This window comes from Pseudonaja textilis, chromosome 4 (genome assembly GCF_049901715.1).
Source record: "Pseudonaja textilis isolate UNSWEBS1 chromosome 4, rPseTex1.2, whole genome shotgun sequence".
In the NCBI taxonomy this organism is placed as follows: Eukaryota; Metazoa; Chordata; class Lepidosauria; order Squamata; family Elapidae; genus Pseudonaja; species Pseudonaja textilis.
In genome coordinates, this window is record NC_141993.1 from 18,500,911 (window position 1) to 18,517,438 (window position 16,528).

Sequence of the window (16,528 nt, forward strand, 5' to 3'; positions counted from 1 at the left end):
AGGACTTGCTCTTATTTTTATATTCTAGTGGCTTGCCTTGTAAGTATCGTGGTGGTTCCTTGATTAGGCTATTGCTTACAATTGGCTTGTTTTGGTACTTCCTTGATTGTGGCATTATTTACTTTTTGATTGTCAGTCTAGTGTTGGTCTTAGTGTTAATTTCTACTCACGTGGATATTGATTGCTGGTGAGGAGGTGCTGTGGTTGTTTGGTTTCCTTTTGGGCATTTTGATTGTCTCTTTTGATTGATGTGTAGATGTTGTTTACCTCTATATACTTGTTGATGGCTGATTTATCTGAGTGCCAGGTGGGTGTGGGCTGTTTACAATGTCAGCGTACAGTAAAGCCCCCAACAATTGGCGTTCTCATTTTACCAACCTTGGAAGGATGGAAGACTGAGGCAATAGCTTTTTCTTCCTATATTTCTTCTACATGCTGGCTAGATTAATGTAAAATATGGAGGAGTTATTTGAGTGTTCTTTTCACGTACAGGTAAAAGAGCAAAAAAAACTTTTATCAAGAGAAGAAGAAAATGCACTCATTATATTCCTTAGTTACAGGAATATTTTTTTCTACATTTACTGAATTTTAGGTATTTTTGAATGGCAGGGCCTTCAGAGAGAAGTTATGAGGTAGAAGAATTCAGAGCAGAAATGGGATGGAGTTCTGAAATGAAATGGAGACAATTGATATCTACATTTATCATCCAGATAATTTATTTTTCATTCCTACCTGCATGCTGTGTTTGTCAGTGAATAGCATTCATAATTAAGTGGTAGGAAAACAGAAAAGTTTTCCCAGCATTGTAACCTCCTGGAGACACTATTACTTTGATATTCTGGTCTGTTGTAACACTCCATCCTATCTTATCAAGATAGACTTCATTTCAAAGTGTATCTGCTCCTGGTTCTTCTACTGCAAGTATCTAATCCTTACAGGCAGTTAATAAAATTTTGATGCCAACAACGCAGCTTATTTTGTTTTCGAAAACTCGGTATTTCTTCTCTCACTCTTCCTTTCCTCCTTTGATGTCTTCCTTTAGATTTGGCAGATTGCAAATTGATTACATTCCCTATCGCTCTTTATAAAGTCATGAGGCATGTCGCTGAAGGCATACATCTCATCACGTTGGCCAATAATGAGCTGAAGTCTGTAACCAGCAAATTCATTATCACTTTTAGCCAGCTGAGAGGTAGGTGTGCATCTCTGGAGGTAACAAGAAGAAGGAAGTGTGTCTGTTGTTGTTATTCCTTTTCCAAATGTTAGGACTTCTTCATTTTAAAAATGTATTTATGCTGTGTGTTACGTATTTTTTCCTCAGTAACCATGAATGTGGACTGTTATAGATTGGTAGTTAAACCCTAATTGTCAAAATGTGGGTAGTCCTCAACATATAGCCATTTGTTTAGTGACCATTTGAAGTTACAATGGCGCAAAAAAGGGTGACCCATTTTCACACTTACTACCATTGAAGCATCCCCATGGTCGTGTGATCAGAGTTCAGATGCTTGACATCTGATTCCTATTTATGATGATTGCAGGTTCCCGAGTTCATGGGATCACCTTTTGCAACCTCCTGACAAACTCAGTGGGGAAGCTTAAAATTCACTTAACAACCGGGTTAATTAATTTAACAACTGCAGTGATTCACTTAACAAACGTGACAGGAAAGGTATCAAAATGGGGCAAAACTCACTTAACAAATGCCTCACTTAGCAACATAAATGTTGGGCTCAATTGTGGACTAGCTATAAAAGAGTCTTTTTAGAGATGGGTGGCAAATAAATTAATAATTAATAAAATTACCCCTCTCTCAAACTTGATAGGCAATGTGATCATCTTAGCTTCTCGCAGCCTCAGAAATGTATAATAAGAGGTAAGATCTGACCACCAGCAAAAATTACACGTGGGGGACTTCTGTAAGATGCTTATTTTTTGAATTTTAGATCGAACCTTCTTGCTGTTGTGGTGATGTTGTTACTCTGCTTTGAAGCAAAGTTGAGGTTTATATCTTCCATTTTCTGTAGAATTTTCTGCAATGTGGAATAATCCTGTGTCCTTCAGTAACCCACCAGTTTTATTGTTTTTATTTAAGCCAGAGGTTTTCAAACTGGGCTCATTCCCATGAGTGTCCGAGCAGCTTAGGGCATTTTTAAAAAATTAAACTTACATGGATAAAATGGAACCACTTTCAAAACTCACTGGCCTTCTCCTTCATTGTACAAGTCAGCTGCAGGCAATTGTGACAATCTTGATAGATAGATTAAAATTTATTTTTTAGAAGCAAGGGGTTTTATTATCTCATGCCAGTTCCATTAGTTTCATTTGGAGGGAGGTCAATCAGAATCTTTTATCACAAAGTGAGCTAGTATCCATCAATGGAAAGTAGAATAGCGGCACAACTCTGTTACCGGTAAAGTAATTTATAGTGCTGGTGTCTGTTGTCAACAGTATAGGGAACTGGAGGAAGGGGTTAAAATACTGATTTCATACACAGAAGATAGGAATGAGAAGAAGAACTATCACGTTATCTTTTAAGGTGAATGAATGATTCCCTGACAGATTTAATTAACTCCCTCAAAGGTTAAAAGGAATTTTGTAAGATTGTTTGAAAAGTACCCTGTTTCTCCAACAATACGGCCTCCCCCAATAGGAAGTCCCAGCATGTTTTATAGGCATGAAATGAAATTAAACCCCTCCCCCCAAATTAAGGCCTATATTAAAATGGGGGGAATGGTGGGGGGGGCTTGCTGTTAGGAAGTACTTTTGTTGCACACCCAGATATGGTGCTGCTTGCGTTGACCCTGATACAAAGTGCCCCACCAACGCCGAGGTCAACATCCAAGCCATCGCCACCCGCCCAAAGATGCAGGGGGGGGGGAATTAAGTCGCCCCCAAAAAGACAGCCTAGTCATTTTTTCGGGGCTCAAAAAAAAATAAGACCCGGCCTTATTATATGAGAAACACGGTAGTAAAAGAGGGCATTTGAGGAATATGTAGAGTGAAACTGTAATCAAATTGTTGTGTATAAATAACATGAGCTTTGATGAAATATATACTGAGGAAGCAACAGTATGTAGTTGTAAAGAAGGATTAATGAGGTTCGACAGGCGCAGAAGAAAATTGCATACTGTATTTTGATAAAACAATTCTAACAGACAAACAATTGAGCGGCTGAGTGAATAATATTTATAGAGGAAAGATACATATGATTGCTTATGTTTATTTTTTAAAGCTTTCTGTACTGTTAGCTATTCAAAGGTGCGGGAGTACTTTGTGTTTCCTTACAAATCATTTAATCATTGATTGAATGTACATTTTAGTAGCTGTGCAAGCTTTGATGCAAAACTACGAAATGATGAAAGGAAAATTTAAGTGTCCCTCCAACTATAATTATCAATTATCTTAGCAGTGTCTATTGTACACTGTTGAAATAAGTCATCTCTAGCATTGTCTTTATCCAACTATTTAGCTGGAAGGCCAAGAATATAAGTTAGGAAACCTTACAGAGTTGGATTCTTCTTTCACATTAAAAATTGTAGTTGGCTTTTGAGTGAAGTGCTGGGGGGGGGGGGCTTACCCCCCAAAAGGAGATTGTACAAGGCAGATTAGTAGGGAAGACAACAACCATGTTTGGTTTGATTTCATTTCCAGATTATTTAAATTTCAATTTAAGATTTTTAACTAGTTGTGGCTATAGAAGACCAACCTAATATCTATTCAGTGGAAGAAAAGAAGACTGTTTACAGGGCCAGTGGAGAACAGAGAACAAACCCTCTTGACTGCTTACCAAAGCACTGGCAATTTCATTATTGAAGAAGTGAATGAATTTTAATCATTCTGTGATCAGGCTAAGTTAGACTAGCCTTCCAGTCCTTATTCACACAGTAGCTGACATTATTTATGCACTGGTTGCTCTTTTCCTAGCTCAGAGCTTGGAAAAATAAGCCTTAAGATTAGGAAATGATGTTTGAGAATTTGTAAAACCAGGCAGAAAATGAAACGGATGATGATTTGCAGGAAGAAATTGGCTTTCTGAATCTTGACGCTAGATGTATGCAATTCTATACTTGTGTTTCAGCAGTGTCAGCCCCACTAAGTAAACCAGACCATAACATTAACTCCACAGGAAGGCAAACATTACTTTTATTAAGATTAGTATAATAACAGAATCTTACAAGTCAGATAACTCCTCTTTCTTGTAGTTCAGTGAATTGAGTAGGAGGCTGGCTGAGGCCCTTACAAATGTTATCTCGCACTTCTGGACTTAAAAATTTTCAGCTCCCTTTGCCTAGGCAACAGGACCTGCATCTCTGTATCAAGGTCATCATCTTCCTTACTTTCTCTATAAGATAGAAAGAGGTTTTTTTTCCAAAGAACAGCTGCATGATCTTTGGAAGAGCAAAACAGAAGGATATTTTGGAGGGCGGTAGCCAGCCATATGGGGAAGAGGATGGAATGACGAGAACAACCCAGGCCGGTTCCAAGCCAGGAGAAAAGTGCTGGAAATAAAATGGAGGCTGACTGGCTTCAAGGAAAGAAGGTTTATTTGGATTCCAGAAACTTCATTGACAGCAGCAATGTTTCTGGGGTGGCTGACCCCTTGACTTAGGAATGGATGTATTTTTATAGCGTTCTGAGATACTCCAGTAGGTTGTGCAAAGTAGTGAGGCCTTGTGTCTTTTGCTATTCTAATGGTGGCAGATTAATCCTAATATGTGCTGAAGGCCATGTCCTGTTCTTAGAATTTGGGTGGGGGGGGGGGTTGTAAATTTTAATCCCATCAGCTCCAACCTTCTGTGCATTTTGTTGATGAATAGATTGGCCCAGTCTTTCTCAATGGGCTTCTGCTATTAAGAAAGACTGGGGCTGCTTTCTTCCTTTAAGAACATGTTTTCTCTATTTCTCCTTTGGGGAAATATTCTATATTCTGCCTTTCTTAATATTAAGAATAAATAATATTTTAATTTGGAGAGAGGGGGCTTCCTACAAGTACAGTGTTATTACCTAAAATACAAAATATGCGTGCTATATAATAAAGGAGAGCCAGTATTTTTGAAGGAAGTAATTGACCTTTCTCCCTGGAGATTAATACTAACCTGCACTGACAAGCAATTGACTGCACTGACATGACATGCTATAGCAGGCATGGGCAATTTAGAAGACACCAATTGTCTTTTTTGTAGCTGTCAGAACATCGTATGACTTTGGCACAGAATGGGCGTTGGTAGAAGTTACCCTGAATGCCCTTTTTATCTATGCTGCGAGAGAGCCCAGGATGGGTTGACTCCTTCCTATGATGTCATTTAGCAGAGTCTGTACTAAGATATAAAAGCCAGACCCCGGAAGTTACCCCAGCTTTGGCGAAGATACTTGACAGACTGAAAGGTGTCTCTGAAAGCACAAATGAATACAGAAATATGACTTACCCTCTCCAGACGAATCAAGGGAGGAGCTGGGCTCTCTCACAGTATAGATAGAAAGGATGTTCAGGGTAACTTCTACCAACGCCCATTCTCCTCCATGCTGCATCAAGAGCCCAGGATGGGACATACCAAAGCTTGCATGTCCACGGGCGGGTCCTCGTCCAGTTCATCACACCGACTGTTGAACCACTTGTTGAAGCACCTGTCTGCCGAAGGCTGAAGTTGCCAAGGCAAAGTCATCCAGACGGTAGTATCTGATGAAAGGAGACAGAGATGTCCACGTGGCTGTATGACAGATCTCCTCCAAGGGTGCTTGGGTCGCCCAGGCAGCCAAAGTGGCCGCGTTTCTGGTAGAGTGCGCCGTCAGAGTTCGAGGAACCGGAAGGCCGTAGCTTTGTAGGCCTGCTCAATGCAAGATCTGACCCACCTGCTAATAGTAGGAGAAGAGGCCTTGTGCCCCAAGTGAGAAGGGCAAAGGAAACAAACATGGCTTCCGACTTCCTGAAGGAGGAAGCGTGCTTAATGTATATTCTAAGAGCCCTTCCTACGTCTAGCGTGTGCCCCTGCTGCTCGAAGTCATGGTGTGGGAGAGGGCAGAAGCCAGGCAACATAATGTCCTGGGACCTGTGGAACAAGTGTTAACCTTTGGAAGAAATGAGGAGTCCAGACTGAGGACAACCCTATCATTGTGAAAGGAACAAAGGTCCTGTCTGATGGAAAGAGCAGCAAGCTCAGATACCCGCCCGGCTGAAGTGATGGAAATGGGGAACACTACCTTCAGAGTCAGGAAACGGAGAGACAATGTTCTAAGCCGAGATCATTTCCACCCAACTTGTATTTGATGTTCTGATTTTTATTGCCAATGTATAAGGCAGAGCATTTATTAGTTGAAATTTGGAGTTGCTAATTATGCGACCATTCTGACACATAGTATGATGAGTACTAAACACATCTTCCCATAAGGAATTACGTTGTGATTCATAAGGCAGTTAACATTGAAAAAAAAAATCTAGCTTGTGCATTGAGCAGCAAATAAATGATGATTACTGGGACAAATTTTTCATGGCAAAATGCATTGATGGTACCAAATTCAAAGCAGTTGAGTGCCAAGATACCACTGTCTATTACTAAAATCAAAGCATATATATTAAAAACACTAAACAAACCAACCCAGAGTTCTCTCTCGAGGGACAAGTGACCAGGCTCTGATTATCCTACTTTGAACATACAAGACTCTTGAGGTAGGCAGTAGCTCTTTTGAATTCTAATGCATGTTGCGGGTTTTCGGTTCAATGTGTGGAGGGTGAAGGATGTGTGTTTGTGTTTATTTTCATGGTCATGATGTGCACTGAAGATGGTGTTTGATTTCGTTGTACGAGGTGCAATGACGATAAAGTAAACTAAACTAAACTAAACTAGGTCTCTAGGCTTTAAAGCTGAGAAAGAAAGAGGAGAAGATGGCCAGAAAAAGAAGAGGACGATCATCAAGAAGGTGGATAGCTTCAGTTACAGCAGCAATGAGTCCATGGTCAGAAGTGCTAAAGGACAGATGAGAGACGGGTCTTTATGGAGAAAATCTATTTATGTAGTTTAGAGATGGGGGAACTATGCCCCCTTTATGACTTGTGGACTTCAACTCCCAGAATTCCTGAGCCAGCCATAGTTGCTCACTCATAATATAGTTGCTAAGAGTTGATAATGACTTGATGGCACTTCATCTTCGACACATTTTCTACTTCATTTTTTTGAAATTATACACGTGTTATACTTTTAATCATTTCACAGTTCGCTCTGAAATAATTGCTTTAGAACAATGTTCTCTTTATAAATTAATTATATTTCATGGTTTAAAGAAATGTCTTACCTACGTCAGTTAAATACTTTATTTCTTCACAACCAGGATTTTGTTGTAAAAAATTTTTTTTCTGATCAAAACTACTTGTCCCTGACTATCAGTTCCCTTCAATAATTTGTGAAGAGTGGGCTACTTCAGACAACCTGTCAAAATCCATTTTTTTCCTGTAGGGATATTCTCACAAACAGATTCCATCTTCTATCAAGTCAATCATGTACAGTTTTAAGTGAATCACGAGATCATTGAGTGAATCCAGCTTTCCCCATTAACTTTTCTTGTTGGAAATCAGTTGGGAAGGTGACCATATGTCCCTGGAATGCTGCAACTATCATAAAAATCATCAAGTCATAAATATATGTCAATTGCCCAGTGCCTGAATTTTGATCATGTGACTGTTGGGATGCTACACTTGTAAGTGCAAGAATCGGCAATCACAGTTTTCAGTGCCATCATCACTTTGAACAGTCGGTAAACAAATGGTCAGCCTGGCCGGCTTGCTGCCAGCTGCCATGGAAATGGAGGGGGTGGAGCAATGGGTATTTGGGAGGGGAAGGCTACAGGAGGTACGAGGCTGGAATTTCTGAGAAGCCTGGAGGTCTGAACTTAGAGAAGCCAGCTTGAGTTGTTTAGCATCTTCAAGGCCAACCGACTTGGGAAAGGGATGCACAAAGGACCGGTGAACCTGGACTGGAGATGTTCCCAAAACATCTTCTCTGCTAACGATTGGACTCTTAACTCCCTGCCTACTGCGGGGTGGGCTTTGAGGTTATTTTAATTTGTCTTTTCATGTCTGTTTCCTTCAGATGTTGCCTGGCTTTTGATGGAGTCAGTTCTTTACTAGTAAAAGTACCTTTTCTCTTAATCTATGGAGCCAAGGGTTTTCTTTCCTATGGATTGATCAGAGGCAGCCCTGACAGGCAAAATCTTAAGCAAACACATGTGAAAAGATCAATTGCAAAGAATCCCAAGGTGCTACCCCACCCCAATAAGTTGAGGATTCTCTGTATTAAAGAGGTTCTGTGGTTTTCCAGTATATCCTGCCTAAAGGCCAATTCTTTTACTTACCGATCATTTTCCAAATTAAGTTTGGAATTCAATGGGAGTTCAGGACATGTAAAAATAATGTTCTCCAGATGTTCTTTTTTTTTCCTCCTGAAACAAGGGACAAGTGGCATCTTACTGTCATCTGCTATGTTGTTTTCCTTTGTTTAAGGTATTTGTGTGTCATTAATTCCTGCTGGGTGAAACATCAAAAACAACTTCATAAAGGTCGATGTGCCAGCCTAAAGGTTGATATGCCACTCTAGAAGCATAATTAGGATCTTTTCTTTCCTACAGGGTTTTAATTATTTATCTGTTTTCTATATCTGCCCTTTGGGGATTGAAACCCTTGTAGATGGTTGGAAGAGTTAACTAAAAACAAAATTGATTTTGTCCCGGAATTATTCCTCTTAAGAATAATAAAAAAAAACTATAACAGAAAGACAAAATATTTTATATTACGTATATTAACAGCAGCAAGAATTTCATATGCTCAGTACTGGAAGAAAAACTCCATACTGCCTGAAAGCCTAATGATCAAAAAAATTTTAGAGTGTGTGGAAATGGATAAATTAACTATGGAATTAAAAGGGAAAACAGACACAGAATACAATGCACTATGGGAAACATGGTTTATTTAGATTGATAATAGATATAAGAATAGAAAATGTAAATAATGTATATAATAAATAAGAGTATGAAAGTATTATGTATTGTAAGTTTTGATAGGACACATAAATGTGTATATAATGTCACAGCGCTGTTTAATAATTATTGGTATTATGTATAAATGGTAAAAACCTCAATGATGCAATATATATATATATATATATATATATATATATATATATATGCATCATTGAGGTTTTTACCATTTATACATAATACCAATAATTATTAAACAGCGCTGTGACATTATATACACATTTATGTGTCCTATCAAAACTTACAATACATAATACTTATATATATAAAAGAAACCCTTGTAGAATAAGTTTCCAGGGAATATCAACAGTTGTGATTAAAATCATCATAAATGATGTCTTTAAAGACGTTTTCAGAATGTTCCCTCAGAGGACTGACCTGATGAAGAGAAGGGAAGAGGACTTTTAGCTGGAGCAGCCTCAAATTCCTTACCTGCCTACTTGGTTCCTTTGAACCTGACCAAGAGCAGTTGGGGAAACCAATATAGAATCCTTGGTCAATGCATCAGTGAAAGTGGTTTTCAACTCAGAGGAGTTGAATAGGAAAAAGAACAGCCTTCTTTTGAAAACACTGCCATTCATTTCACTTCGGCCAATATTTTCCACGTTGAATTTTGCTACGTGAAAATGTGTAAATTTACAAGAACGGTATGTAGGAGGCAAACTTGGAAATAGAGAACCACCTGATAGGCCAGGTTTTAACTCTTCTAGAAGTAGTATAACAATGACGTGGTACAGGATAACAGAAGTACTGAAACTGTGGCATAGTCTAGAAGTGCTATTACAATGGCAAGGATAATAAGTATGACATGGACCCACGCTATCTGAGGAGCTAATGGGATTGTCCTGTCCCACTTGCTGCAGTGGAGTGAACTTACTTTGGGTCCCGTCTGTCAAAGAATTTTGATTGGTGGTGTCTGGCTTCTGGAATGGGAGGTTGGCTCCCACATTCTTGGAAGAGCCTTAACACCTGGTTTCTAGCCCCGAAAGGAGCATTCTATCCTGCGGTGGCTGATGGGGTAGAGCAGGGGTCCCCAAACTTGGCAACTTTAAGACTTACGGACTTCAACTCCCAGTTTTCTGGGAGTTGAAGTTCGCAAGTCTTAAAAGTTGCCAACTTTGGAGACCTCTGGGGTAGAGAGAAGCTCCCTTTCCCCTTGTTGCCTATCTGCTTGGTTATTAGTTGTTATTTAATCTTTTTAAATGTTTAATTGTTTTGTATTGTCTTTTCATTTTTCTGTAAACCACCCAGACAGTGTCATGGGCAGTATGTAACAGTGAGATGGGCAGTATATTAATTTAATAAATAAATCAAATTTAATAAATTGTTATTAAATGTAATAAATTTAATTAATAAATGAGTGATAATGAATGAAACTAAATTGTTCAGAACTAAAAAGTGAATGTCTTAAGACTTCCTTGAATGTGACTGTTCCTCACGGCACATATAGAGATATCTGAGGCATAATCACACATGCTGCAAGTATAATTATGTATATAATAATAATAGCTAATAACATTGCAATTAGTCAAAGCCCCCAAAGTACACAATATATAAATATAGATAACCCTGGAGCTTTCAAGCAAAGGTCAGAAACCAAATTGTGTTTCTAACATACGATAAATACATTTTCCTTTTCCAAACCCTTTTTATGCTGGTCCTGAGGGAAAAAGTCTTTAAAAAATGGAGAATTGAACAAATTGTGCGCTCAATTTCTACCACAGGCAATATTAGTGTCCCTGTCCAACTGATGAAAGAAACAAGAAGCCTATGAAATCTGAAAAACATAATGATATTCCTGGAGAAAAAGTTCTAATCTGTTTTGGCCAGTTCCATGAGATGCTTTGATCCGAAGATGAGAAGAAAGAAAATGGGTTATATAAAAAAGCAAACACTGGTAATTGGCTCAACCTCTTCTCATCAATCTTCTCCATCCATTATCATCCCACTGAAATGAAAGTCCCAGAAGAATCGGTCAATAGTTCCATACTTAGCAAGGAAAGAAAAATGGATGCTCGCAAGAGCTGTATTTTTTTCTGACTTTTCGAATAAGCATCTGACTTACCGGGTTTTCAGAAATTATTGAAAAGAAACCCATTTAGGAGAGCTTTTGAACTATGAATATCATCATCAAAGTATCAACTATATTTTTTGATAGTTTGATTTTTGTGATTTTTCTTCAGATTAGTTTGACGGTAGTTGTGTTACTTTTAAAATTCTTTCTTTGGGGTTGATTATTTTATAGCATAGATGTTTTAGGGAAATTGGAATTCAACAAGTGTATTTTGATTGAGGCAGGAAAAAATTAAACAGCTAACTAAATAAAATAGTTTGTCATTATTATTTTTATTTAAAAACTGCTCGCCGCCATCTTGTTCTTCATCCATAAGTAATGGCAATACTGTTTCTGTCCCCTATTTGGGCCTGAAACCTGACTGAAAAGGGACCAGTTAATCTGTTTTCCTCTGGGATCTTCTAGAGTGGCAACATCACTACCTTGTCAACCATCTTCTCTAAAAAATGAAAGTTGGGAGACTGGGGGAAAATTGTCCAGAATGATGTGATCCAGTGAAGGCGGGAGGAGATGTACCAGAGCCTCTTTAAATCCAGCCAGGAACATCCCCTCTAATAAAGATGAATTCTTTGAGGGACATAGTTTTTTTTTATAATTAATTGCATATTGATTGATTGATCATGTTTATGTAGTATATATTGGAGGTAGTGACCCCTTGAGAGTTGTATGCAATGAAATTTCATTTTAATGTATGCCGATTAGCGTACATTTAAAGTGGCAGTCAAGTTAAAGACGTGTGCCCACCTTGCTGATCCCTCCTGGGTAGCCTTAACCAGCCAGAAGGGGCATGGATCTAGCACACAGGTGGGGCATGTACATTCTGGAGAACCCTGTCCAATTCTTCAGGTCCAAGAGATCCAGAGTCCACTCCCTGGGCATCTCCATAGGACTTGTCTCACACTTGGCATCCAGCTGAGAATAGATTTGGACATCCTTTCCCAAGGAGAGTCCAGGTGACCCTGTAGAGAGCTGCTGGACTTCTGTGGATGCAGGAAGAGTGGAGAAGTATTGACCCTTCACTACTCTTACCACCACAAGGTATATATCTTAATAGCATCTCTAACTCATGATTTGGTCAAATTCATTATTTGTTTTCCTGCAGCGGTGCTGTAGGTATCTCTTGACCCTTTTCAGTTGTCTCCTCTGTGAAGGATGGGGAGTAATGAGAATGATGGGCCAAGACAGGCCACACAGGCATTATCCTTCCAAGGCCCTGGCCATCTTCCTATTCCAGGCAGCCCTTAGGACTTCCACAGGATCGTGGAGCAAATCAGCAGGTATTTCCCCCAGCTGTCTTTGGAACCCAATTGGCTCCATCAGTTCTGAGCGCAGACCAATCAAATGGGTCCAGCCTTGCTGTGGAATGGGTAGAATAAGAGAACTTCAGAAAAGTCATCAGGATGCTATCCGACCAAGACAGAAAATAGCCCCAAATCAGCTCTTGCCTCAGAGCCACTTCTACAAGAAAACCATATCCAGAGTGAGGCCACAGTCCCGAGCTGGGCCATGAGTGGCCTGGGAGAGGCCCATGGCTGTCATGAAGGCCACGAACTCCTGAGCTTCCCGAAAGGTCTGCTCCAGGGATGGCAAATTGAAGTGTCCCTAAGAACTATGAATCTCCAAGCCAATCCTGAGATGGCCTCCTGCAGCTCAGACAGGGAAGTCGGTACCCATCAGGGAGGCTGGTATAGTAGCAACAATCTCAATTGCCCCTGTGAGCCTAACTTCAGGAACAGAATTCCACAACTAGCAATTATGGAAGAGCACCCCTGAGGGGTACCAGAAGTTTCTGGATGATAACCGTTACCCCTTGCTCCCTTGCAGTAGGGCCTTGTCTGGGGCTAAACCCTGAGCTTGGCAGAGCATATTTCAGAGAGGGCAACACCCTCTACACACCACACTCCCGTTCCCGGGCCCAGCCAGGTCTCAATAATACATGTCAGGTAGACATTCTCCTTCTTTTATCTAATTGTCTAAATTACTTCTTCACAGCAAAGGATATTTAGCAGACATACACCCTGGCTTTTAAAGGCATGAGGTAGAGTACAGAACCACCAGACCAATAACTCCCTTGTCCTTTCTTGAATTAATCTCATTAATTAGTTTTGGAACAATTACAGTCATTATATCTCAAGTTAGCTGACCCTTCCCAGAATTGTTTGAAAAAAGCTTTTGCAGTGGAAATAATGTAGCACTTCCAAATTTTTTACATTATAAAAGTGCACTTATCTCCGAGACTTCATTTTGCAGACATAATAGAGATTTTTGGTCAGTGTCTGGAAACATCATAGCAAATGGGGTGAAAAAGCTGTAACGTTATGGAAGCCATTAACCTTAATACTGTAGTAATTCTACCAAAGGAACAAGGATCTATGAGTTCACTGAATATTCTACTTTTAACCAAATCTTCCATTATTCCAAGCCTAAATAACCTTTGGAGGCCCTGCTAAGAATAATAGGAACATATATAAAGGGCATTCGTTTGATAAAATGGATGCAGGAATTACAAAAAGGCTTAGCTTATTATTATTATTACCTTTATTGTCAGAGTACAGCATGTGTACAATGAGATTTGCTGAGCCTCCCTTCATGCACATACATACTCCAACACAACTCACAGTGAGGACAGAAGTCCCTAATCAAATCTGTCATACTATGTTGACATGAAGTTATTTTCCATTCAGAAATCTGACAGCCCATGGGTAGAAACCGTTCTTCAGCCTGTGTCATGCCCCTGGTGGAGACTGACTCTGAGGGAAAGGAGGAACAGCCAACAAGGAGTGGAAGTGTGGCTTCAGAGGTTGTGGAGGAGGCTGGGGAAGGGCAGAGGCCGGCTAAGCAGTCAGAGGAGGACCCAGGCCCATCCCCTATCCATCTTAGGGCACGCAGGGAGGAGAGGATAAGGGAGAGACATGGTCTTCTCGGGAGGAGAGGGCCTTGATCCCCTTCATGGGATGCAGGTGTGAGAACTGAATAAGAGTTTGGACCTGCATATTGGTAAACTCTGGAAACAAAGCATGTTTTATTTTGGTCTGAAGTTATCTTGGTTGTCGTCCTTCCAACAGACCATGCCTTGTTATCTCCTTGAATTTTATTTTGGTCTGAAGTTATCTTGGTTGGTGTCCTTCCAACAGACGGTGCCTTGTTCTCTCCTTGAATTTGGTAAATACTTCTCTTGTTCCGTTGTGGAAATTTCATCATTGTAGTTTGTTTGGTTTTTTTATTTCACCTCTATCTGCTCATTAAATTCAAAGTGTGTTGCTTTCTTTTGAAGATTATTTTTGAGTACGTTTTATCTCCAGTTGAGTATTATTGGGCAGTGAGGCCAAATTGGAGGCATTAAAGGACATTTGTTTACGTTTTGGATTTTGTTACGTTTGCGTTATGCTCTGGGTCATCACAGTCTGTTGTTGCGGCTGGCTTTGCTTCTATATCTCCAAGAGTAGGAGAGTGAAGAGGTGCTGACCAGGGTGTGAGTCGTCCCTGAGGATTTTCCTCACTCTTCTAAGGAAGCGAGCCCTGGCGATGTCATCTAGTGGTATCAGGGAACAGCCCACAATGTTTTGTGCTGTGCTCACCACCCTCTGTAATGGTCTTTCTATCTGCGGCTGTCAAGCCAGCATGCCACACCGTAATGCAATATGAGAGGATGCTTTCTATAGTGGAGGTCATCTGGCCACCTGGGTTGTGTTGATTTTCCAGGAAAGATCTTTGCTGAGATAGATGTCCAGGAATTTAAATGAGGAAACTCTCTCCACACAGCCCCCCTCAATGTAAAGTGGGCGGGTTCCCCTCTCTCTTCTTCCGGAAATCTAATACCATCTTCTTTGTCTTGTTGATGTTCAGGTGCAGGTTGTTTTCTAGGCACCACGAGGATAATTTTTGATAATTTTTAAAAATTAACTTCAAATGTTTCAACTTTTTGGGCTATGCACGTACAGATAATCCTCAACCTATAGTACCAGTTGGGACTGGGATTGTCGTCACTAAGTGATGCGGATGTAAACCACTTTGCTTAGCAACAGCAATCCAGGCGGTCCTGGTTGCCGGTGTTTCAGAGTGCCCCAGTTGTTAGACAACTTCCTGCCACCTTCCCACAATCAAATTGATTTAAATGGAAGTTGCAAGCTCCAGGTCCTACAGGGTGGGGGGTTGGAGCAGGCTTGTGTGTGGAGAAGTGGGGGAGGGTGCAGAAGAGCCTCAGGACCACTTGAATTTTGGAAGCCACCTCCTTCTGGGGCTGAAATCCTCTGGGGCTGAAAATTCTTTGTGTATTTTGGCATGGGGCTTTCTTAGCTGGCTTCCCCATTTCCTTTCTGGGGAAGCCAGCAGGGAAGATTACAAATGATAATCCTATGATCATGGGACAGTTGGCAACCCGGTGGAAATACAGATAGAGAGCCCAGATTACAATCATGTGTTTGTGCATGCTGTAATGGCATGCACAAACGCATGATTGTAATGGCTGTAATTTCAGGGATTAGTCATAAGCCCCTTCGTTCAGCACATCATTTTGGACAGTTGCTGAACAACTGTTGAGAATGAGCATTTGTGCAGGACTACCTGCACAAGTACTCATGGACACAAACATTTGTATTTTTATTTGTATTTTTTACTCTGAAATAGCATATTTTGAGCAAGGCTGATTCTATTCACTAGAACTATGGTGCTGTTGTAAATTTGGTGGGTCTTTGACTTACCACCACAATTGCAACTGCAGCCTCTGTCACTAAGCAAGACATTATAAATTTTAATAGAGAAATCATCTTTATCAAGATAGGGGGTTTTATGTACTTCAGACATCTGAAATATTCAGAGAGAGGAAGTGGCTACGCGAAATTCTTGTTGCATCGCTTCTTTGTCAATGGCACAAAAACTAGAATTTATTGAATTGCAGATTCTAAAATTATAATATGCCTTGACTATGACAATCACTGCTATTTTTTCAGGGTGAGAAGAAAGTATTTTGCCAACACATATGGCCCTTCCTTCTGTTTAATCAGCCTGCCAAGCTGAAGAAGAAATTCTTTTGTGTGTGTCCCGGCAGGCTCCAAAAACCATGAAAGGCAAGCTGAATTACTTGAAAGCAGTTTCCTTTATTGTTCCTCATCCATCAGCAAAAATCTTGCCAAACTAAAGCAAACGATTTGCATCATTACAGATGTCCTGTGAGGACCTCTAGAGAGGATCTATCTTGACCCTCTTCCTCCCAACCAAACTGTCTAAACTTGTCTGTCTCTTGCTCCTCTGGAATGGAGCCCTTTCCTCCTGGGAATCCAGATTACATTCCACCACAATACATCTGAGTCAGTTTATGACTGCCTGAATTAGTCCCTTTAGTATTCTTGACAAGCTTTTTTCAAAGTAATTTGCCATGGGGTCCTTGATGCTCTGTGAGCTTGGTTGTTTTCTTTCAGAGCTGAAGCT

At 40.2% G+C, this 16,528-nt stretch overlaps 1 protein-coding gene across 4 annotated transcripts in view; it reads left to right on the forward strand.

Moving 5' to 3' along the window:
- Positions 1-16,528, forward strand: part of LRRC20 (leucine rich repeat containing 20) — a 77,558-nt gene that overhangs the window by 25,803 nt on the left and 35,227 nt on the right. For all 4 annotated transcript variants that reach the window (XM_087932335.1, XM_087932332.1, XM_087932334.1 and 1 more), the window contains exon 3: positions 1,043-1,192. In XM_087932335.1, coding sequence (XP_087788461.1) covers positions 1,043-1,192 — 150 coding nt within the window. The remainder of the gene's footprint in view (positions 1-1,042; positions 1,193-16,528) is intronic.